The sequence below is a fragment of the Manacus vitellinus genome, unplaced genomic scaffold (assembly GCF_001715985.3).
Source record: "Manacus vitellinus isolate BGI_N305 unplaced genomic scaffold, ASM171598v3 scaffold_3_pilon, whole genome shotgun sequence".
NCBI lineage: Eukaryota > Metazoa > Chordata > Aves > Passeriformes > Pipridae > Manacus > Manacus vitellinus.
The window spans coordinates 1,726,287-1,751,104 of NW_021940535.1; the positions used below are offsets into that span (position 1 = coordinate 1,726,287).

Below are 24,818 nucleotides of genomic sequence, written 5' to 3' on the forward strand. Positions count from 1 at the left end.
GCGGCGGTCGTCGGCCCTCAGTAAAGATGGCGGCACGCGAGCAGCGGCGGGGCGAGGTGCCCTGGCGGCCGCGGTGAGGGACTGAGGTGAGCGGCCGTGCGGCCGGCGGGGCCTGCGTGAGCGGCGCGGAGAGGCGAGGCGAAGGGAGGGATGCATCTGCCGCCGGGCAGGGGAGAAGGAAGGCTTCTGGGGAGCTGGGCACCTGCTCGGCCGTGAAATGGCGGGGCGGGGCCTGGCCGAGGCCTGTGAGTTCCGCCGAGGTCTGGGCGGGATGTGGGGACGGCGGGGTGCGCTTGCGGGACTCCAGCCCGTTGTGTCCCAGGGCCCTTGGTTCCGTCCTCCGCAAGGAGCAGCGTCTGTGGATTATAAAAATTTCCAGCGATACAAATGAATTAGTTGTGAGAGGCTTCTCGAGGTTTTTCTCATTGGAAAAGACGAAATAATCCGAAAGCTTCTTTCCCCTGCAGTAGGACTTGCTAATTCTTTATTCAAAATATAAAGGACTGTTCAAGATTTATAAGACTGTTAAGTATTTGGCATAACCAGAAAACTGAAAATCAAGGGTTAGAGTCCTTTCCAGTTACTGACTCTGTACGTAATTACCTATGTGTAGGTAATTGTGTATGTACAATATACAAACATAGAGAAATGTGTATATACATATAATCTGTGTGCATACCTGTGTGTGTAACTTAGGGCACCACAGAGAGGCCGAAGGGGCTGTTCATCAGCTGCTGTTGGCATCCAGCTGTCTGTGTACCAGCAGTATTTAGGAATGTTAACTTGTCATATATGTATGCCATAAGTGCATATGTGTGTCACTTCCATAAGATGGGAATAAACTCTCTTAATTGCTCTCATAAATCTCAGAAGTTGCTTCATGAGTGATGATCTGTCTTGACAGATGCACTCCAGTGGCAAACAGCACCAAGTTTCCACGTACAGGTTGAATAGTCAGCTTCATACCTGGCTTCTCTTCAGAACTCACATTTGTTGCCTATACTTCTAATCTGGCACTTCACCAGAGGGACTTCTGAGAATTTTTCAGAGGTCATAGGACACTGCTGTCATGTCCTGGGTTCAAGCTGCAGTCAGCCGATCCAATGAGGATATATTTGATGAAGATGCAGATGAGATGTATCTACTACAGAAGGAATGGAACAGTACCATGAAAAAAAGATTGAAGGTATTTCTATAAAAATTATTTAATAGTCTTTTTAGCCATTTTAGATTTACTGAGACATACCTTGATATACATATGGATGATTTAAAGGGAAAAGTAAGAGTGACTGCTTAAAAGTTATTGTGGCTTAGTTTCTTCTAAATATCAGGAAAATGTAGCAGGAATTTAGGGAAACTCTTCTTAGTAGTCATCACAGCAAAGTACTGTTTAACCAAAAGACATTGGATCCCTGTGCACGAGTACATGCATTTGTAAAAGGCAGTGCTGAATTGTGATGCAAGCTATTTGCTTTGTATGTGTAGGTATACCCCTAGTAAATGTAGGGCCAACACAGCTGAACAGTGCTAATAAAGAAATATGAGATGCTTGGGCATTTAAGTAGAGTTTATTCATCAGTCAGATTGTAAGATGTGAGACCCCACATGCAACCACAATTGGGCAGTGTGGTCTGTGTAGTTCTTTGGTTGATTTATTCTAGTGAAAACTGTATTTTATGAAAGTTGCTTTCCACAGCCCTTGCTCCCTGGAGTTCTACAGGGAACAAAACAAGTACATAAACAGGTTAGTTCAACAGATACATTATGATTCAGAGTGGGGTCAGTAGGGCTCATCTGCTCACTCACGAGTGAGCAGCATTTGGCTGAAGAACATGGAAAGAAGCTGTTGCGTAGGCTGTTCATGAAGAAGGTTATTACGGCAGAGCTGGTGTATTACTGTCCAAGGAAGTTTCCTGCATATGAGTCCCTTAAAAAGACTAGCTTTCTTAAGGGGCTGTTTAGTATTCTTACACAAATCCCTCTGATGTCTGTGAGTAGAAACTGCAAAATCATAAAGTGTTGTGGAAGTTAGAGTATGTTGGGCAAAAACCAAAAAAACACAAATATTTGTGTTCCTGACTGTTTTTCTTGCAAGGCCACCAGTTTTCTCATGAGCAAATGGGAGTTTTCACTCTTACAGCTTGCAATTTTGGTGTGGAAAAAATTAAGAATTATTCTGTGCTATATCTTAATGTGATTAGAATATAAAGAAATTAATTTGCATTACAATCATTAACTGTTTCTTACAGAAAGCAGTTACAATGTTATGTGTACTTATATATGACTCAGTCTATCACCATCTTTTTTTCTGGTATAACTACTGAATTGAGTGAGATCTAGCAAATAAAAGAGCAATGCTCAACAATTAGTTTTGGAAGAACAGGTAGATGGATTACAGACAGGAGAGTACTCTGCCAAGTACTACTTGGCAGCCTGTTTATTTTTTAGATAGAAAAAAGAAGTCTAGATGTGGTATTCTTAAATGAATTTTTCGTAAAGAACTTGGTCATCATAAAAGCAATCATGCTTTCTTGCAGATTTGTCTTATTTTTTTATCTTTCTAAGAATACTTTCCCTATTTTTTGATCTTCTGGGGATACTTTTTCAAAAGAACTGGACCATACAGTCAGTAAATCATAATGCACTGCAAAAAGCATGTTTTAGTTTGGCAATGGGTGTGTAGCTGTGAGGGATATTCAAATCTAGAAGCTGTAATTTAAGAGATTGAATACATGTTTAAACTTTTTTTTATTGTTATGCATTTGTCATAGGTCCAATTTGTCATCTTGTGAACAACCTGTTTCACTGCTCTTATTATAGGAAGGCTATAGGGATGGAGTTGAGGCTGGGAAAGAACTTGCACTCCAGAAAGGCTTTAATCAAGGTTACAGACACGGTGCCGAGCTGATGATTACATGTGGCCAGTTCAAAGGAACCCTGAAGTAGGTTACAAACTCCTTAAGGTCAAGTGCATGTGGAGAGTGTGTATGAAGGAACATGCATGCAACTTTTTGTTTGTTTTAATTTAAAAAAACAAGTGCATTGTAAAACTGCCCAAAGTGAGGAACCTGAGAATTCTCAGGTCTTGAATACAGGGAATTTCCTACCTGGGTGTAGAGTAATCATTCTTGAAAAACCTCCTTCAGTTGCTCTTCCAAAATTAACTGAATCTTCATCTTTAAGCTTAATACTTAGTTCTACTGCTTTAATTATCCATAAAGTGTGAATGACAGGTACACTTATATAGCATTGATATCTTGGCACATTGTTATCTGCCTTCGCCAATTGGAGGTCTGTGTAGATACATATAATCACTTTTGGTTTTGTTCACTTTTCAGTGCTCTCTTATCCTGGTGTCGTTTTAATGGACATGATTCTGCTTTAAGTAAGATAAATAATCTTCTTGATGTGGTTGGAAAGCATGAAGAAGATGTGCTTAAGTATCTGAATTCTACTGAAGAACAGCCACATCTTAGACATGTTTTAGACTCTGTTGAGGACATGGACCTTAATCACACAGCTTCAGCTGGGACAGAGCACAAGGAAGTTAAAGATGGAAAACAAGAGGATGGTGGCAGCTCTGGTGAAAACATTTGTAGAAATAATGGTAAGGCTGGTTCCTTGCAGTCTGAGTGCAGCAAGGCAAACCTCCGCACAGATCCTGAAAGGTCAACGCTTGCTTGGGTTAAAAAGCAGACTGTTTGGCTGGTAGAGCAACTGGGCTTATCATTGGATATACTCCATCATGTCCAGCAACTGAAACATTAGTTTTTCTGTCTCATGGTACTTAAAATTATCTCAACTAGTTTTGCTTCTCACTTTGTGCACCATATACAGGCCAATGCATCACTTTGTTTTAGGAAAATCTGATCTTGATACTTTCCAGTAAAACTAATTTCTGTAAATCTTCACTATGCTTTTGGCTCCTGGCAAAACCCCTCACTTTTAATCTTAAGGTAACATTGACAGAAAGGGGCAATGACACCTAAAGCTCTCCAGAGAGTACTAAACATGTTTCTGTTCTGCATCAGAAGCTCTCATTTCACCGTCGCCTTCTCTTGGCAGGAATTTGGAAATAAAGCGGGTCCATTAAATAGCCCCTCTAAATTGGTTCCCTCTGCTACCTAAAGAATAAATGCCTAGTGCTATGGACAAGCAACTCTTGCAGAATAAGCTGCTGTTGATGATATGCTAAATATATGCAAAATAGAACAGGATTTGCTGCTGATTCCTAGAGTGCTGTGACTCTCTAGTCATTATATAAAATACAGGAATTTTTCACCTTTTGTCAAATTCTTCCTCTTATCTTTTGTAACCACTATACAGTGCATTTTCACAGTTCAAAACTCTTTTTCCTCCTTGTACAATTCTATTTATTTTGTTTTGCTGAAAATACACTATTTTTCTCAAATTCAGAATTACTGACACTTCCACGTTTTACTCTTAGACTCTTACCCTGTCAGACCACACTAAACATGCTTCCAGTCTAATGAACATCCCTGTGTTATTTTTGTATTTCTTTTCCCAGTCCCTCAAGCCTGAACTCTTTCCCACATTCCCATAATGTTTTTCTCAAACTCTTCAAGGAAGCCAGGCTTATTCACCACCTCTTAGAAACACATCAGCCAACACATGCATATTTCTGACCACTTTGTATTTCTGTGCCAGCATTCTATATTTGACTCATTTTCTTATTGCTTGTCTTAACTGTAGCTGTAAACTGCTCTGTTCAGGAAGTTTTTTCTTGGTGAATGCCTCTCTCTATTTTACACTAATAAAACTGTTTTATAGTAAGTTAAGAGTTTGCTTATTTTAAGATGCTTGTAACCCTCCTTCAGATCTGAGACAAAGCAAGTCTAGACAGAGATAAACTAAAATTTTGAACAGTCAACTTGACTATACTTGCAGAAAAAAAACCAATCCAAAAAACCCCCCCAAAACACTTTCATACTTTGAGGCCAGAAAAAAACTAAGGCAAAAATTACTTGATTTTCAAAACCTGAGTTTACAGCTTTCTTACTAAAGACACTGTTATCCTGTCACAGAGGTGGCAGAGCGTAAGTTTGGTTGCCATTCAGTACCTCTTCTGCTTTAGGGTTAAACAAAACTGCAGTTAAGAGTGTTACTGAACCTGTTTCTGAAATAGTGGACAAATAGGGCTGTCTGCATTAATTGTGTCTGTACAAAATTATTCAAGTAACTTTTTCTCCATTTATTTAGCATAATGCTGACATGGATAAACATTACTTTTCTACAAGTGTATGTGCGTGTTATAGACTGTATCATGTATGTTAAACAGAGATTTCTTCCATATTGTGGAAGAATAAAGGTTACTGGAGTAGTGTTAGACTTTCCAAATTTGAATGTTTAAAAATGCAAATTCAAGGGTATTACTTCTACATATTTAGTAGTTTGCAAAGAGGAAACACCTTTCACAAATTACTAAGTAGACTTTTCTTTTTGCTTATCAAACAATAGATTTTATTTGTCTATCATAACAGCTTCTACACTAGCTATGGAATTAATTTTCCTCCACTCTGCACAAAGTTTCTGTTCTCGATGAGAGGTTACTTTTTTCCATGTTATCACCCAGAGTTTCCAGTTTGGCTGTGGAGAGATTTTCTTCTGTGCTGTCTGTAATACTTGGCTTATTTGTCACTACCAAATCATGCTGACCAGCCACAGAAGGGCTTTCTTTGAGACTATCAGAATCTGTAATTTGCTCAGATGGCGGTTCATGTGGTTGTTTTGTGTCTACATCCATATCTTGTGTTTTGCTATCAGCTTTCACCTTGGCAGCATTCCTGAAAATAGCTCTCATGACAACTGGGACTGACATGCAGCTGAAGAAGGAAATGACACATTAGTCACTAATGCAGACTGCATCCATTCTTTAAAGTACTTCTGTTTTTTAAACTGTGGCTGACACCAGAATGAAAAACAGCTCTACCTTTTTGCATCTTTTTGCCTCATAAAACCAGGTGTTACACTGTAACCACAATATAAACTACATGTGCTGCACCAGAAACAAATACAGTGCTGGATCTTTGAACTTAGTGGTGCAAATTGAAAGAGTGGGAGGGTTTGGTCAGAAAAAAAGTCATAAGGGTGCTTCTGATGAAAACCTAAACTAATAATGTTGAAATATATTCATTCTTGCTGAGTTTTGTAACTTTCATGTTTTGTATAAGACAGGTAGAAAGCATATCTTTTCTAAAACACTGTCTACACTGAAGGAGCTTTTTTCCCCACTCTTAACATGATTCCAACTAAATACTACCTAGTTTCAACTAAATACTACCTAGTTTAAAGCTGGGTTCAAAATCCAGCCTACATTGATCTTGTTGTTATCAAACAGATAATAGTAGTATGCATACTTATGGCACTTTTTCTGAAAAGAAGCACTGTTTGCTATTAGGTAGATGTGTAAAAAGACCTTTCCATGCTGTTCTAAGTTATACTAGTCATGAGACTGTCATCAGCTAGTGTCTTCAGAAAAGCATATTTATAAAAGAGAAAAGCATAAACGATAAAACTCTTCATTCAAAAGTCTTTCTACTAGAAACACTTCATCGCTATTAATGTTTAAAATTTTTGAAAGAGATACTTAAGACAGTGAAGTAACTTATTCCTACTACTGTATTACAACCTTTTCCTTGAGTGAAGTTTTCCAGTTGCTGAGTGTATGGCATTATGAACACTCATGGTATTTCCATTAAATGGACACCTGATGTTCATTCCAACTGTTACGAAATAAAACTACTTACCTCTTCACAGCTCTTGCTATGAAATCATCACTACAACTTAGAGCTGGATCTTGAGGATTTAACTGAAGGTGACAGTGGACTTCTCTGGAGGTTATAACATCAATCATCACTAAGAAGGAACAGAACAAAAAATGCTTGTTTTGAAATAATTACAAACATTGAAAACCATCCTTTTATTTTGATGCTTGAAGAGACGTAAGACTGAAGTCAGTGGACAGGGATTTACAGCAACACAGTTGCATGACATGCTTTTTCCTAATACATTTAAATCACAAATAGAAGCTACCATTTATTAATTAAATGCAGGCCAAGACAAAACAGGATTTGAATATTTTCATTTGCTTTCTGTTTTATTCTGGGTTCAGAATACCTTTTAGTAAGCACTTTATACACAGGTGCAACTCTGTTTTTCATGGCCTGCACATCATTGAGAGTGGCCCTTAGAATGTACTTGTTACTGAGAAGCATAGTGCAAGAGCCTAGATAGAACCAAGTCCCTTGCCAGCTGAGTAAAGAGGACGGTATCAATTATTCCACACATACCACAGGCTAAATTCTCTTTCACAGGATGAAGGAAAAAGACACAAAAGCTGGTGTTCCTGTGTGGTACCACTTCAAAGTAAAGCAGTTCTGAATCATCTAGAAATAAAATTACTGTTTAGTGATATCCACCCATTGAATCTGGACTCTTTTTGGCTGAAACATATGCCAGAATTTAAAAAATACTGATGCAGTAGAATCTAATTATTCATTACTCTGACAGCTTAGTTTATGCTTATAGATGTGTCAGGCCTAGGAGATAGTAAAAAAACAACAAAAAAAGAAAAAAATGCAACACAGTGTTGAGAATTTTTTTATCATTTACAATACTTCACAAGTAATGACAGTTTTGGCAAGGGAGCAGAAAAATCTGTTAACACCCAGCTTAGAACCTACTTTCTCTCTAATACTCTGCCATCACTTCCAACCACACAATTTACCTTCATTTATATGCTTGTCAGAGACACAGCTGCTAATAAGAGTGTTATATGCCACTTGATGTCGAAGAATCTCTATTACACCAGGCACACACTTTGGATGGCTAAATGGGATTTTACTGACCAAGGCTCCTGCTAAATCTGATTTTTCTGAGCCTTTGTTTATGAAGTAACAGTGCTTTGGGCAATCTGGAAGAGACTAAGCAACAAATATGGTGATATTTCAAGCACTGAATACAGGAAAGTAAAGTTTGATGTTAACAGGCAACTGCAAAATCTGACAACAATAATAATTTTGAAATATACATTTCTTACATGTCCATCATGTCTCTGCATTTCAGTAGAAATATAATGCTTAGATAAGGAAGCTAAATGAGATCCACTGTCCCTCCCAAACACATTCAAATTAGGTGAATATACCTAGAGCCAAGTGGTCAGGAATTCAAGTACCATCAATCCTTCCAACTATTTTTAAGAGCCCTGTAGGCTATAGAAATGTTAGAGAAAATATTCTATAACAGTTGGAATAACAATAATAATAATAATAAACACTAAATAATAATAATAATAAACACTGTTATATTTTACAACAGTAGAAACAGAAATGTGATAGAATATGTTCTATCAACCAAGATTTACTCTCACAATAATACCATAGTAGTGCTGTTTGACAGTTGCACAAAAAGGATAGCAGTTTTGCCTGAAATCTCTTTCAAACATCATACGTTGTTCCTCCCTCCATCACTACTACTTTCTTTGGAGAAGCATGTTTTGCTGGAATATCTCCTCATGATTCATTGGTAGAGGAGGAAGTGATAGTAAGAAAAATTTGTCACCTGTCCACATTGACAGTGATTCTGTGACAAAGTTAGAAGTGCAATATTGTGTTATCCACTTCAAGATGCCAAATGAGACCTATCACCTTAAGAACAGGGCAGGGCTGTTAATTAGCAGGATCTACATTAAGAAAAACTGAAGAGCAGAAAAAAAGAGCTTTTCCTTGTGTGTTCGTGGAGCAAACGGATTTCCCCTGCACTTATTTCAAGGTTAGAGTGCAATTTTGTAATTTATTCTAGAAATAAAATATTTAAACTCAGAAGTAAAACAATCTCCCAGCAAGTACTAATATTTTAGGGAATTTCTGAAAAGTTAAAGGGCCTTTCATGTGTATCTAATAGAAGTGAAAGATTAATTTCATCTTACCAGTTTTACAGATAAGAGCTTTGCCAAACATTACTTTAGCATAGCGTAAACTTACTACTACCTTCTGTACTACCACCTCAAAGTCCAAGAACTAAGAAGGCAATGGGCTCTGCTAACACTGCTAGTGGAACAGAAAAAAAGTACCCTCTTCTTTTGTTGCCATGATCTGCAAAATTAATGTTACCTAGCAAACAAAGAAGTAGATCTTTGAAGATTGTCTTGTAGTTGCCCTGTACGTAAGTCTGGCAAGAAGGCATCTCAGCTACCATTTTCTATTCTAAAATTTTACATCTAATGCAGCCTAATTGACTATTTTTAATAATGGAGTTATTAAAAGGGAAGCCTTCTTCAGTTAAACAACCTTGTCTCTAGACAGCAATTGACATCGCTGGTTTAACACTTTATAGTTTTCTTCCTGCCAATCCCTTTAAAAGAAATCAGTATTCTCAGTGCTATCTAATTAAGAAATCTCATTTGTTAAAACAGTGTGACATACAGCATGAGAAAGACCTTCAAAAATCTAGGTAAGTACCTTCTTGGGACTTGCTTCTCACACCAGCCAATAAGTTTCTTTCTTTTTAAGGCATTAATGATAAAGTTCTGAGCAATTTTTAGAAGAATAAATATTTAGGTTACACACAAATCAGTGTGACTTCAGGAGCCAAGCACACAGTGTTTCATTAACAAGGATGAGAAACTCACTTACTCGAAAGGATCTAATATTGTTTCATAATTACTTGAACAATGTAAGTCTACATTGCTTGTTTATGGGGAAATATAATTCAGTATACATATTTTGCACAACAGCGCAGTGTGTGTCAAATGCCCACTATACTCACCACAAAGAAACAAGATTCATTTGTAGACAACTCTTCACTGCATTTGTCTTTCAGAGCAGACCAAACAATTAGCTCATACAGCGGAGCTAGTTTCAAGCCAGAAATCTGAATTCCTGAAACCAGGTGATTTTTTTATTATCAATTAGGTTATGACTGTAGGTTATGAAAGCTAATATTAAAAACAGAAGCAATGTTTTGAAAAGACAAAACCATTGATCTCTTTTCTTTTTCCCCTTTTTTTGCTATTGGGAATTTGAGGTAGAGTGTTTTAACAGCTTTGTCCGTAATTGTCATGTCTTTCTTAGAACTTTTGCGCTTTGCACTGGTTGCTAAAATGTTACACTTCAGCTGATAAGACAGACTGTGTTCTGCCCCCAAAACAACTTTTTCCTCTTGCAGCATTAACACTGGGAAATAAAAAGCAAATAAGCAACGCACAGAAGTACTTAGTCTTAAAAAACAATTATAACATGCCTGTGAGCCTGTGTATATCTTCAATACTGGATGAGGACATAGGAACAGGCTGATGAAACTTCAGCACAAAAAGAGCTGGCAAATCCATGCTGAGTTCATCAGTCAGTTGCAAAAAAGCAGGGTTGCTGGGAAAAAAAATTGTCATAATGAAAGTTTTTCTACAGAAATTGCCATACCAAGAACTCTTAGTGCAAGGCCACTATCGGGTCCCTAGCAGTTTATTATATTCCAGACTTCTGACTTGAGAAAAGTTTTGCTTTATAAATGCAACTTTAACATATTAAAACATGCTTAATGTGAAAACTGGCAGAAAGAAAAAATGAGACACCTGAAACTGAGTGATGTTTGCTATAAATCATTCCAAAGTGTTTTATTTTGGAAAGTTACTTCAGACATTCCTTCCAGCCAGCACTGAGGTAGAGAGAAATAAGGTATCAATACCCACAGTGGGACAACAAACTATTTTGTATATTTTAGGTGTAGTATCTTTCAATATATGCTTTCTTTGCTCTGAAACTATGAAGGAGTTGATTGTTGAATACTAGGAAGTTAGGTAATATTGTTCCAGTGGCTTGCTCTGCCTTCAAAATCCACAGTTCAATGCAACTGACACAGTTAAATATGAACACAATACCTTTAAAGTCCATTTGGGAAAACTGTAGAAACCACAGATTATAGAAAGTTTAGCTGTGGAACATAATGCAATCAATAAAACAGAGCTGCCTGTTTTAGCAGAGGCTAAATCTAAATTATGCTGAAGTTAGCGCCGGTGACTTGTAAATCCATTTCTGTACTGAGAAAAGTCCAGAGCCTCACCTGTCCTCTCCAGATTGAGGATCTACAATTAGTGGAGAAAGAGGAAGTTTGTGGAGCATATCAGTGCCTTCAATAGTTACAACTGTTTTTGTTCCACAAACCTGGGAACCTGAGGGAGAAAGAGAATTGCATTATTTTCCTCTTTTCAGTGTAGATTAATCCTATGCATGCAAAACATGCAAGGTCCTTGAAGGTCAGGTCCAACTGACAGCCACAGTGATGCAGGCAGAGAGAAGTCCGTGGTCTGCACAGACCACACCCAAAAAGCCAGAGTTGCCCAAAGATGACAGCAGCAATAGCTTCTTTTGAGACACACTATGAAACAGATCAAAAACATCACTGGTTATTTTTCATGCTGAATTAGGCAGTTTTTTGTGTGATATCACTACAATTTGAGTCAATATCCAAGAAATGGAAAGTAGTTTCCTGATGGACACTAAAATTGTGCTAAAATGCATCTCATAAATAGTTCTACTAAATTAGAATTTTATTTCTTAGTTTCATTAATTAACATTAATGAAACAGGTAGCACTGAAAAACTTATCAGTTATTTCTGCTTTTCTAGCTTTACCAGGATTTAGTTCTGCTTCCAAAATTTGATAGGGAGAAATGTAAAATTCAATGTTCATAGGAGTTCCTGAGGAATAAAAAAAGAAAAATAATGTTTACTACAAAGGTCAGAGGAAATACGTTAAATACCTTGAAACAAAGGTGAAAAAAACCAACAGTGTAGATGGGCAGAGGGGATTCCTCATAAGAGTACATCTCTAATTACAATTTATGTTCAAATCACAGGATTTTCTTAGCATATAAGAGCTAAATCTTCTGTGTATAAATCATCAGGTATCTTTGAAATCATCAGATTAAGTTAATTTCTCTTGCACAATAGCCTGTTGTTCAGCCTTAAAAATATTAGCTGAACTTCTAGGTTTCAGTGAGTACTCCAAAATAAAAGGGAAAGTTGCACTACTTGCATAAGGGACATTCACATAAGGGACACAAACTGTACAATAGGATAGTGGCAACATGTATTAGAAGTACTTTTCTGAACACATTAATGGCTAAAGCTCACTTCTGACAGTGCAGATGAGCCAAAAAACTTATCAACTGGCTATATTTGCCTTTTAGGCAACCAGAGCATTCTCTCAGTTACTGCTGCTGTCATCTCATGGTTACTCTAAACTGTGGTTTCCCACCTAACCTCAGAATATTGCTGGCTTTGCTTTTAGGCTGCTGCAAAGTCAATGTTGCAGCAGCTGATAAACCACCTGGCCTCCTTGTATTTTCTCCTTCTGTATGTCTGTACATTATCTGAGAATACAGGCACAATAAGTCCCTACAGCAGGTTTTATTTACAATAGTGGATCTTTCCTGTAAACAAAGATCAACTTGGTAGGGTTTTTTAATTACAATCCTTTGAATTCAGAAAAGGGAAAAGAGGGAGAAAAAGAAAAAAATCACCTCCGTTTCTTGGCACCAGGTGTCCTACTTTTCCATGAAGTATTTCAGTAACTCTGTTTACATCCTGTGTTCTAGTTCAAAACACATCTTGATTAGTGTTTCCTGCGCTACAGAGCTAGCTAGGCTAACGTAAACCATAATTTGTATTCTTAATCAAAGGGAGATGATGCTTTCTTGCAAGTGGATTGTGTCTCCATTTGTTATGACATCTTCCAAACACCATCATTCCAATCATACATTACTTCTAGGACTTGGGCTTCCAGTTTCAACCCTGTATCTGAGCTGTTTCATGTTGTACTTTGATGTACTATTTATCAGAAATGAAGGGGGTCAAAAGTGTTAGTGGTAATTGGTTAAGCAAAGAATGAGGAGATAACTTGGATAAACTAAAACAGAACCAGTCTCTAACCTCAGATGTGTTCATATAGCTGAATACGTACAGCCACACATTTACATAGCTGTGTACTAAAGCTCTGCATTGCAGATGGGACAAACAATCTACTTAACTCATAAATAATACTTACTGAGATCAGTGACCAGCAAGGATACAGTATATTAGTTCACAGTGTTATTATGCTTCATAAGGGAACACTGTGCAAAAATAAACCAAGAGTGTGTTTCAAGAAGGCTATACGTGCCAAGAGTACTTAATAGGCAAAATATCAGAAAAGATACTTCAAAAATCCAGAAGAAAAACATTGCCCTCAATTCTGATTTTCTGAAAAGAATGAAAAACCTTGTACAATTACAAGGCTTTAGAAAAATCTGTTCCCCATCCACTGTAATCCTATTCTTTGAAAGGAGAAATGAGAAAAGGAAGGAGGGCATCCACAACTCCTGATCTAAAACCTGAGCACAAACTGAGATACCCAAACAGCAGGACCCTAAAAGGTATATTTTACTTCTGCCACAGGGCAATCTAAACATGACAGCTGACTTTCAGATTCACTGTTTGCTCCCAGTGGGTGGTCACATGCACACACACACCCAAGCTCTGCAACCAACCAGTTTCCCAGAAAGTCTTAGATAAAGCACAGGAGTTCAGTAGATCTTGTTTGGCATGCCTGGTGTTGACAAACTGCAGAAAGGCTTCAAGCTTTCCAGTGGGAGAAAACTCATTAGCATTCCATATCGTTCTATATAATTAGATCGGTTAACTTGTTCTTTAGTGAAATGAAGGGGTGTAGGTGAAAGGACAAAGACAGACTTTAAGTTACCTGTCCAGAAGAGACATTGAATAAAGGTCTTTTTCAAGGGCCTGCAAAGCAAGATATCCCTTAGCTTTCATTTCACTGGGAGAGAGAGAAGACAATTTATTATTTTTGTAAGTAAACAAATGCAAGGCTATTGATTTTAAAAGTTTTTCAAGTAAAAACTAGCTGCAACCTGTTTCCTGGAATTTGATACATATTTGACAGGTCTTCTAAAATCTTTCCAAAGGCATCATAGTTCTTCATCCTAACAAAAAGAAATAATTGCTATTACACTACTAAATGAGATGGAAAATAACTCTTTTATATGCAACTTGCTAGAAAAAGCATAATTTCAGAGGTGCTTCCTCCTTATCAGATCTGGCAAGTAGCAATATTGCTTTTCAGTTTTCTTAGAAAATACCAGGAAATGTGAATCCTTGTTTTTGTTGCAAGAAGCATTGTGATTGTAGCTGAAACTGCCACTGAAATAGGCACTACTAAAAGCAATAAATGCACATGAGACAAAATTTGACAGCTCATCAGTTGCAAAACACTTTTCTTGATGTTCCAATAAAGCTTGTAATTCCCTTAATGCCTCATGTATACATTGTTCTCTTCATCAAAATACCAAGTACTGTATTAATGCTGCACTTCGCAGCACCTTGTGAGAGATGCCCTCAATATAATTGATAAAAATAATAAAAAAAAAAAGAATGGGGCAAGTGGCTTGGTTTATGAAGGAATGGTTCAGACTGCTCAAAACCCAGAATTCCCACAGATATCACAGACTAGCTGTGATAGCCTGGAGCTCTGCTCAGACTAACCCACCAGGTATTAACTCACCTGCTTCAGTAGATTTTACTGAGTTTTACAGGTCTTAGTAGATTCTCTGGTGCTGCAGTCATGCCAACAGCTGTACTCAAGAAGACCTGTGTAGATGCAGCTACAACGTGGATCACCAGAGACAAAAAAAGCCTGCCTGGACTTTCATATTGGAACAAATCCTTTCAAAACAGGAACCTAAACAAGTCACTCAGCTCTTGCATGACTCTGCATTAGCTGGCTGGTTCATTGTGATTTCATAGTTACTTTGAGACTCACAGGAAACATTACACATAAAACAAGCTGCCTTGCAAACAAATAAAATACTACACCAAAAGGTGTAGAAGGTACACTTGTGCTTTTTGACAAATCCTAACAAAACCAGGAGGGCAGACAAGTAGTACCTACAGTACCATTGGTAATGATATTCGCTCATAGCCAAACTTCCAGCAGTTAACATCACTGGAAGTCAAAAATCTAGGAAAATGCAAGTTAAAGCTTTAAGACATAGCTGTTGATACCCATTAAGCTAATATAACTTAATTTCTGAGGAAAGAGAAGGCTGGGAAAACTGATAATGCATAATAGGTCCACTTAGAAGAGAGATGAAACACTCAAGGTCAATGATATTCTTTCTCTCTCTACCTTCCTTTTCAACTATTCTGCCAAGGTATTTACAGAAGAATCCAATTTCTTAAATATACTTATTATTAGTAAAACCTGGAACCGTGATCATACTGGCTAGAAAATTTCTAAATAGATGTTTAAAGTGGTGGCCTGACCTGGAACAGCAACTATTCAGACAGAACAAAACATGGTAATAATGATAAAAGAATGTATATATAGTGCCCTACTACCACATGAGAAAATTCAAGTAACACGTTCTTCTATGCATTCGCAAACAAACTCAGGCCATGTAATACCAGCTTGCTTTCATTGCTGTGACAGAAATCTGATGGACATGTAATTTAAAACATTTGCATAAGGACAATACAAAGACTATTTAGTATTTGATGGAAGGAGAAAGGGAAAAGTAATATCTAGTTTGGATCTGTCAATCTGCCAGTTCTGAATTGTCATCATCAGTCCATTACCAAAACTATGGGTTCAATTATAAGTTCTGTAATTCTTGCAATCAACACAATGCCAGTATTCAAAGGCTGTGTTCAACTGGCAACTAGAGCCAATGTATTGGGGAGTACTCTTTATCCTTTCTCCATTGAAACAGCTGCATTTTAGCTGTTTTCAGTGGAGTGACTTGAGAAATAAGTAGTGCCTGGAGTATATTTTCAAAATTAATGTTGCTACAGTTTTAGCCTTGAATTTACAAATCGGAAGCAGGTTATAACAGATACAATGACCACCAACTTCCAATATGGAGCACTGGAAGCAACTGCCCACTTAAGTGGAATCCCAAAAGGTGTCAGTTCTGTCATTTTCTGGATTCATATTTTTGGTTCTTGATTCTCTTTTTATTTTTTCTCTTCAGTTTTTACAGTGAAACCATTCAAGGCTCAGGTATTCCTTTCCATTCAAAAGAGATCCTGCACATGATTGTTTACCTTAGAAGCTGCACCAAGTCATCACAAACCTACAGGAATAAGAGAGGAATTTCATCATTCTTGCCATCCTTTGTGAAGCATCTCTTAAAAGCATTTAATTGGTAATGATAAGCTTGTTCCCCATTACTTTTAAGTAGCTCAATGGTTAGCTTAAAAAAACCCCAACACACAAAAACCAGACTAACAGTACAATAGTTAAAACATAATATTACTCTAATAATTGGAAGAACAAAGGCTCTGTGAAAGAAGATAAAATTAATAGAAATAGTTTGTTGGTAAATCTCTTTCTAGAAAAAAAAACCAAATGCATCTTAGCCAGCCCAGTTTTTCTTTTATTGGCTGTTACAGTGCTAGAATTCTCTGGGTATGCATTTCCATCCAGCACTCACTGATCAACAGCCCTGTGCTGGTTAAACAGAACAATCTGAAATGCCTGGGCTGACTGCAACTAAAAATAAAGGACAAAGTTAACTTCAAAGTAATGTAATATTTTGGATACTTACTGATAAAAACCAAACTTTATAATCCCTGTCCCCCCCAACAGCTTGTTATATCTTTGATCTGAAGGATTGTCTATAACACTTAACAACTGAGGAACATGGTGTGTGAACTTCAGGGTGATATTTTGTGAATAATGGAAATTTTTCAAGAAAAACGTCCCCACTAGTAGGAATACACAGACTCTTAAAGAAGGTAAAAACAGAATAGCTCCAAGACATCCATTGAGATTATATATTTCCTTAGTAGGAAAATACTTAAAACACCTGTTATTTACTGTACACTGGTAACACTGAGGAATGAGAATACAAATATTTAGGTGGGATACCACAAAATTTTTGGAAGGTGGGCACATCAGCTGACTTCTACCATAATATTTAGCACTAGAGTATTTAGTATTTGTAACCGAGTTCTAAGTCTAGGCGAGAGATTCAGATGCCTAAAGAAGTACTTAGTGTCATGTACAGGCTTGCAGGTGTGACAAGACCAAAAGGAAGCCAAAGCCTTTCTGACATGGCAGCTGGAGGCTAGGTGAGAGACTACAAGGAGATGAGAGGCAGAAAATGAATTTTACCACAGGAGCTTCTCCAAAGTGAGCCAACTTTACGTCCATCAGATTTCCATCCTTCTCCAGCTGAACTTCTAAATAAAACATCATTGATGTTATGTAGCAGGCAGTCCCACTGGGACTAACATGAACATTAAGTCTGAGGAGAGGAAAAAGAGAAAAAGGAAAAGAAAAAAAAGCTTGTATATCTACAAATTCTGTCACATGAAGAAAGGAAATGGGGATAGTTCACTTGATCGTGGGAAGAGACACCAGGGATGCTTCAAAAATAACTTCCTTAGCTCAGCTTCTGAAAATTACCCAACCAGGCAATATATTTGTGCTCTGCTCTTTGCATTATCCTGTTGATCTGCTGAAAACTATTAAGCTCAGTCTGCAGCTTTGGGACCTAGGCATTCCTGTCCTCTCTTCACTCAACAACCTCCTCCACAAAGGGCTAAACAAAATAGGCAGTTATGCCAGTTCCAAGTAATACACTTCATTAGAACACCAATTCAAAAATAATATTGTTGACAAGCCATCCAGATGGTATTCCTCACTGGACTTGAGGCCATGCTTGCTCATTTGCATTTATTCATAAACAAACTTACCCTTTTTGTCTGGATAAAGATTCCAATGCATTCATCACAGAAAACATGGATTTAGCTGCAAAAAACAGAAATGCAATTTAATCAGACTGCAGTGAGCAAGAAGTAGAACCAGTTTTATCCTGCTTTAAATGGTATGATTTAGGTAATGAGAAAATAGCGTTGCATGAATGACTTGTTATTAATGACAACTATTACTCTAGGATTAATAAGTGCTGTGCTGGGTAGAGATTATTCTCAGTATTTAAGAATAGCTATCACCTGAAAGTTTAGCCCAAAAATGAATTACAAGTCCCTTGTCTCATATCCACCTCTGTGTTTGTACATTTGACCCCTTTGTGCAGAATATCAGCAACAGAAAAGGATGGGGAGATTCCACAGAACGCAAAAATACACTTTGAGTTATCCAACAGCTCATTACCATGTAATGTCCTCTCTATCTTCTCCATGCAAGAAAGCAATGGACTGTCTGGAGCATGGCTGACAGGCCTTCGCAGTGGGTTATCCTAGCACATTTGTGAAAACAAGAGACAGAGAAAGACTAGCTAAGAGACACAGCATGGATTCTCAGTACTACAAAACACTGGTTATTTGTTTTTGTCAAACAGAGGTTTACCTATGATTGTAGTCATCTCTAAAGAGGCAGCACTGAATGGATTTGTGAAAACATTATTGTGTAGTGATTACATACCAGATGCCTCTGGAGCAGGGAGCAGCTTTCCATTCCCTTTTCTTTTGAGCTGATCACAAGACATGTTAGCTAATTTCATTGTGATGCTAGAGATAAACTAAGAAAATACTTGTTTGTGTTTTCATTTTAGAAGGAATATGCCTGAGCGAATAGAAGAGATCATTAAGTGCCACAGGTGTACTTGGTTAGAGTATAGTGAAAGTTTCAGCTGAAGATAGGCACTTAAGTAGCGAGCAAACTCTCCCAGCTTCTCTTCAAGCTCTTGTCTGAAAACTTCTCATACTTCACACTTCAATTCACAGAGAACATTCACTGCTGAAGAATTTTCACTATGTTCAAATTCAGGACACTGTTTTCAGAGCAAGGCTTGAGTTAAGCATTAATAAAAAGAAGCATGGAAACTAATGAGACTTTTTATACTAAGCTCACAGCAGTTGTGCTAATCTGCTTTTTACAAATACGATTCTTAAATTAGCTACTGGAAGGGCAGGAAGCCTGGAGTGACTTAAAGTACGTCACAAGAGGAGAAAGTCTAGATAGCAGGTTTCAGACCAGTTCCTAAAAAACAGTATTTTCTCCCAGTCCTATGGGCAATAAATTGTCTTTACAGACCATGAATATGGTAATGAGAATGAATGGAAAACAACCTAAAGTATTAGACAATCAGCACTAACTCTTGAATAGTTAAAATAATGCAAGAAGCAACCCCCAAAGTGTTAAAATTAGTCAGGAAAATTTTTGTATTCATTGTTGTAAGAAAAATCAGGAGCCAAGCTATACTAGGCACTAGGTTTTTGATGGGGTTTTCTTTCGCTTATTTTTGGGTTGAATTTTTTGTTTGGTTGGCTTTGCTTGTTTATTTTTTAAAGTCAAGCAGTTTTTTAACTACCTTGACAACCTGCTCTTACACCACATATCCTTCTCACCTAACCTGTGATTCTTACCATGCAAAAATAAACAAGTCTCAGCGTTTCAGTCCATGGCCTTTGTTGGTATTTTAAACACAACTGCTCCATTAAAGCATTTGTAGAAATAGCTGTCACAACACCTGAAAAACATGTCAAAATTCTCTAAATATAATGGCATGTATTTATATTGGCATCTAGAAATGTAGGAGGAAGAAAAATATAAAACCTTGCTAAGGTCATAGATGTTATGCTTCAAAGGAGGAGGTAGAAAGAAAATCTTTTGTTGAATTCTGCACACAAATATCTAATTTCTGTAAGACTTTTGACAGAAAATGGGTAGGGGAGATTTTGTATGGGCAAGTATTCTCAATATTAAATACAGATATGCAGCCCTGTCTTCAGCTTGTTAAACAATTAGACTTTCTTTACCTATGCAAAATTTCATATGTGTATGCTTAATAAATACCAAGGCCCTGCCTTGGATTTGAGACATCCAGATTTGTACACCCACCTCGAGCTCATTGTAATTAGAGATAATTTTTTTATGATGAGGGTGTTGAGATATTAGAACAGGTTGCCCAGAGAGGTGGTGGATGCCCCATCTCTGCAAACATTCAAGGCCAGGTTGGACGGGGCTCTGAACAACCTGATGTAGTTGAAGATGTCCTTGCTCACTGCAAGGAGGTTGGAGGAGATGGCCTTTAAAGGTTCCTTCAAACCCAAACTACCCCATGATTTTGCAGAGGATAATCTCAATGCAGAGGTGCAATGTGTTTTTTGGTGTGGGTTTTTTTTCATTGGGACAGAATGAGAATGGGGCCAGGAGAAAGAATGTTTTCAGTCCATCACCTGTCTCCTTATAAATATTCCTTCTGGCCTTACACAGAATCCAGAGGTACAAAGAAAGTTTTTGCTGAGATGTGGTACTTCCATAACCATTAATTCCATCAGGAATAAACCTGGAGTGAATTTCCTAATACACCTGAGACAGGTAGGAAAACTCCAAAATTATTAACAAGAAATTGAGTCCCTGCAGCCTGCCACCCACTCTGCTCTGCCCCACAGAACCAGAAGAAATATTACAAAGGGCTTCTTTGACCTAGCAGGCACAAAAGCTGCAAAGAATTGTCCCTTGGAGCACTGCATGGGGAATGTCTACACCATTTGCATACACAAAGGAGGGATAGTGATCAGGCCACCCCAACCAGCTGGAGAAAGGGGAAGCAACAGACCCCCACTAACTCTTGCAAGCACCTTTACTTAGTAACATGCCCCCACTATGTTCCTACTCACCCATACATTCATGCTGACGGAAAAACTGCAACCCACCCTGTATCTCCATTCACACTAAGAAATCAAGGCTCCTACTTGTAGCACCTGCACTACAGCACTCCAGGCGTGCAGAAGGCTTGCTGTCTCAAAAAAATAGTCCTAAGGTGTTAGTGTTTGAACTTGAGGCTAGATAAGCACAGCAACATCAACTCTGCTACTTTTTAGAAGGCATACCCTGTCAGCCATTCTCTTCCACATCTGTCTGAGGAGATGGCATGTCTGTCCCCATCTTTTCAGAAGGTGTAGTATTCTCAGAAAGAGACTGAGTTTAACTGGCTGAGAAAGGCAGGGGGAGGTATAATAGCAACAGTCATTCAGCAAAATAGGCAAGCACTCCATATGGAAGCCTTTAGTCTAGCTCAGAGGTGGAAGGAGTTTAAAAAAAAAGTAATATAGCTATCTCTAATATTTGTGTTCTATTTCACAGAATCACAGAATATGCTGAGTTGGAAGGATCCCACAAGGATCACTGAGTCCAACTCCCAGCCCTACACAGGACCATCCCCAAAGTCACACCATGTGCCGGAGAGTATTGTGCAAACACTTCTTGAACTCTGTCAGGCTTGATGCTGTGACCACTTCCCTGGGGAGCCTGTTCCAGCACCCAACCACCTTCTAGGCGAAGAACCTTTTTCTAATATCCAACGTAAGCCTCCCCTGAGACAAGTCTGGGCCATTCTCTCATGTTTTGTTACTGATCACCACAGAGAAGAGATCAGTGCCTGCCCCTCCTCTTCCCCTCATGAGGAAGTTGTAGACTGCAATGAGGTCTCCCCTCAGTCTCCTCCAGGTGAGGAGGAGACCAAGTGACCTCAGCCACTCCTCATACGGCTTCCCCTCAAGGCTCTTCACCATCTTTGTTGCCTTCCTTTGGACCCTCTCTAGTAGCTTAATATCTTTCCTATATTGTGGCACCCAAAACTGCACACAATATTAAAGGTGAGGCCACCCCAGCTCAGAGTGGAGCAGGACAATCCTCTCCCTTGACTGGCTGGTGATGCTTTGCCTGATGCCCCCCGGACACGGTTGGCCCTCCTGGCTGCCAGGGCACTGCTGACTCATATTCAACTAGCCATCAACCAGGACTCCCAGGTCCCTTTCTGTGGCACTGCTTCCCCAGTCTGTCTGTACATCCAGGGTTGCCCCATCCCAGGTGGAGAATCCAGCACTTTCCCTTGTTTAACTTCATACGGTTAGTGATTGCCCAGCCCTCTAACGATATTTCTATACTGCTTATTGCCATTAATATACTCGAAAAAACTATTTTTATTGTCTCCCACATTTCTGGCCAGCTTCAACTCCAGCTGAGCTTTGACTGCATGAATCTTCTCCCTACAGCAGCAACATCTCTGAATATATATTTGTGTATCCTTTTGTGGCCACCTCATGTTACTAGTCTGCTTCTACATAGGAATCAGTCCACAATGGCAGTGGGAGGTTCAAGATTTAATCCTGGACCTTTGTATAGGCAGTAGCTTGAAATGTGTTCACTGGGGAATGCCAGGTCTACAGCAAGAAGAGCATGTCTCCTGCATAAACCCTGGGTGGCAGTGTTTCAGGATACCTTTCAGCATACTTTCTGTTATCAGCTGTCACCAGTCATGCGGCACTGCCTGAAATAGTCTCATATCACATAAAAGAGGTGATTTTGGATTTGTATGTAGGAACCTGAGTAGAAACTAAACAGTTCATTAGCCTCACCAAGATTACAGAAAAAAATAAGCATGGGCCTAGGAATTCCAGAAGTATAAGATAGGTGACAAAAGTGGTATTTGTCTCCAGACAAGTGTCGAGCACACTACTTAGGGAAAGTCAGTGCAGATGAAAGAGTTAAATATGTTTGCATTGCAGCTTTACAAATGTGATCAAGTAAATTAATGATGTAATTCCACACTTGTGGTAGATCACACTTCCCTAAAATTATTGGCTTGGTTTATACTATTAAATATTCATTATTTTTAAACCTGACATTAGCAGTGACTATAGGTATAATCATGAGCTTTACCTGTGACTTGGTGCATGCATTTTAAAACATGTTTTCAGCATTTCTAGGGAGGTATTTTAGCTTAGGTTTGCTTGACCAATGTATTGAAATGTTTTCTGCTGAGCAAGAACATGTGCTATCCCTCATGTAAAACAAGTAGGTTACCTCAGTCCAGATCATGTGAATGGGTATGTGCCCATAAGACACACCACAGCTTGGTAGTGCTTAATATTTTTGTGGTATTTTTCATAAATGTTTGCCCAGATCCAGAGCTCCTTGGAGTCTCTGTGATCTTGATACTGACTCCAGTGGTTTGATCACATCCTGAACAAGCAGAAAAGTAAACTATTTGCTGACTCTCTTGAAGAGAACACTTCCAAAATAATGGAAGGAAACATTCCACTGCTTACCTTGTCTGCATAATAGCTGTTCTGCAAATAAACAGAGAACTTGAAGTTTAATTAGTCACAGTCCAGCATGGCTGATAAGCCTAAAATACACTTTTATTTTTAAACACGAAAAAGCCTTTTCCATTGTGCTCAAATGTATGTATTTAGGTAAATAAATTTGCATCATTTTTCCAGGATAGGGACAGTACCAGATTTTCATACAAGACAAATATTCCAAGACAAATAGTAGCCTTCACACTTACATAAAATCGCACATGAGAAACAGCAGCTTAAGGATTGTCAGAAAGTTCCTTGGAATGAGGTGTTGTTCTAGTATTCAGAACCATCATATCAAATTACTGCACTCAAGAGGAAAGTGAAGAATGATGAATAATTAAAAATTGTTCTAATTATAGCTTCTCAGGCATATTAAATACACAGATGTTTAGCTGGGTCAGTTCATAGGAAAAAAAAAAAAGGCAACTGGTCAAGCATTATCATCAGTATGGAAGATAATCAGAATTACCACATGAATCCTGAATGCCCACTGCTCTAGATTACTCTCTCTCTGACTGTTCATCAAAAACTGTTCCTGAAAGAATCTTTCATGTGCACAGTGACTAAATAAGTTGTCCCCAGAGAAAATCTTCTCTTGCTCTCAAATAATTGCCGGTTATCTTACCCCTTTTAAAGGGTAAAACTGGTATGCTTCTTCAGGCACCTTTTGAGAAATTAATTATTACTACTTGGCATATTGTGTCATGGTTTTCTGCATCTTGCTAAATTCCTGACTCGAATATGCTTCAAAGTGCTTGTCCTGCAAACATTGTGATTCATATGCAAATAGCATTTTGTAATTTCATAGTTCTAACACTTCTGATGATTTTTTCATTTCATAGAATGGTAATTTGTTTTTCTTAGAAAGAATCAACATATTTTCCACTCATATTCTTGCATGAATTCAAGTAAACTATTTGTTTCAGTGAAGATACTCTAGATTTATTACAGAACAAGAGAAAGCTTTGCTTACTGTTAATACATCTTAATCATAGCAGTTTGGAAAATACTCCAAGTATTCCATAATCAGTGCAACATCGGTATATTTTTTTGTTTCTGGTTTCTTTTGGTGGTCTGGGAGTTGCTTTTTTCTATTAATCTTATATCTAGCCTTGATTTTTTTTTTTCATCTGAAGAATAAAAATCAAAATAAATCAACAGCAGTATATCTTCACTGGCCTGCTTCCAGGGGTTTCTTGGAATTGCATCTTTCCAGAAGCCCTCAGCTGAACTGCTGACCAGAGAAAAGAGCAGCTACATAACAGCCCACAGTAAGCCTAAATACAGAACTTGGGCCTGGAGCAGTCAGTGAAAAACAGTGGTTCCAGTTAGAACGGCAGGATGTGTCGCTGTGATTATGAGATCAGAGGTAAAATTGTGTTCTTTCACAAAGTGCCATGGGATTTTAGAGTGATCAGCAGTGATAGGGCATGTAACTGGAACACAAATCAGTGTTTACCAAAAATTATGAGCATTCAAACAATTCCTTTATCTATCCTAGGTGCTCTTCTGTCTAAGGCAGGATAAAACCAGTGCTGCTTAACTTTTATGACCCATAGCCTAGTCTGATATGGTCTGTAGTTTAAGACTTTACAACCCATAAATACTACAATATGTTCCGTCATCTTTCCTTCACTCTCTACATCATCTCCACAGTTATGAAGTCTGAATATTTAGTTCCTGAGAGTAA

At 38.2% G+C, this 24,818-nt stretch overlaps 2 protein-coding genes across 14 annotated transcripts in view; one reads left to right on the forward strand and one right to left on the reverse strand.

Annotated features, from left to right (window-relative positions):
• YAE1 (YAE1 maturation factor of ABCE1) overlaps positions 1 to 24,818 on the forward strand; it is a 25,905-nt gene continuing 1,087 nt past the window's right edge. Inside the window, exons 1-5 of one of the 4 annotated variants that reach the window (XM_018075420.2) lie at positions 1 to 86; positions 905 to 1,186; positions 2,821 to 2,942; positions 3,339 to 3,607; positions 16,042 to 16,134. In XM_018075420.2, the coding sequence (XP_017930909.1) occupies positions 1,070 to 1,186; positions 2,821 to 2,942; positions 3,339 to 3,607; positions 16,042 to 16,106 (573 nt within the window). In that variant the 5' untranslated portion in view covers positions 1 to 86; positions 905 to 1,069 and the 3' untranslated portion in view covers positions 16,107 to 16,134. Of the gene's footprint in view, positions 87 to 904; positions 1,187 to 2,820; positions 2,943 to 3,338; positions 4,800 to 6,648; positions 7,439 to 16,041; positions 16,135 to 24,818 lie in introns of those variants that run through there. The other 3 variants (XM_018075419.2, XM_029961978.1, XM_029961977.1) reach the window with 3 other exon arrangements.
• LOC108640204 (mediator of RNA polymerase II transcription subunit 1-like) overlaps positions 5,192 to 24,818 on the reverse strand; it is a 27,614-nt gene continuing 7,987 nt past the window's right edge. For 2 of the 10 annotated variants that reach the window (XM_018075407.2, XM_018075410.2), the window contains exons 2-17: positions 19,403 to 19,506; positions 18,189 to 18,273; positions 17,771 to 17,825; positions 17,187 to 17,319; positions 16,115 to 16,143; positions 13,924 to 13,995; positions 13,755 to 13,829; positions 12,538 to 12,608; positions 11,648 to 11,713; positions 11,077 to 11,185; positions 10,261 to 10,385; positions 9,787 to 9,899; positions 7,748 to 7,943; positions 7,311 to 7,406; positions 6,768 to 6,876; positions 5,192 to 5,843 (exon numbers count right to left, since the gene is read on the reverse strand). In XM_018075407.2, the coding sequence (XP_017930896.1) occupies positions 5,522 to 5,843; positions 6,768 to 6,876; positions 7,311 to 7,406; positions 7,748 to 7,943; positions 9,787 to 9,899; positions 10,261 to 10,385; positions 11,077 to 11,185; positions 11,648 to 11,713; positions 12,538 to 12,608; positions 13,755 to 13,829; positions 13,924 to 13,995; positions 16,115 to 16,143; positions 17,187 to 17,319; positions 17,771 to 17,825; positions 18,189 to 18,273; positions 19,403 to 19,506 (1,760 nt within the window). In that variant the 3' untranslated portion in view covers positions 5,192 to 5,521. The remainder of the gene's footprint in view (positions 5,844 to 6,767; positions 6,877 to 7,310; positions 7,407 to 7,747; positions 7,944 to 9,786; positions 9,900 to 10,260; positions 10,386 to 11,076; positions 11,186 to 11,647; positions 11,714 to 12,537; positions 12,609 to 13,754; positions 13,830 to 13,923; positions 13,996 to 16,114; positions 16,144 to 17,186; positions 17,320 to 17,770; positions 17,826 to 18,188; positions 18,274 to 19,402; positions 19,507 to 24,818) is intronic. The other 8 variants (XM_018075411.2, XM_018075408.2, XM_018075409.2 and 5 more) reach the window with 8 other exon arrangements.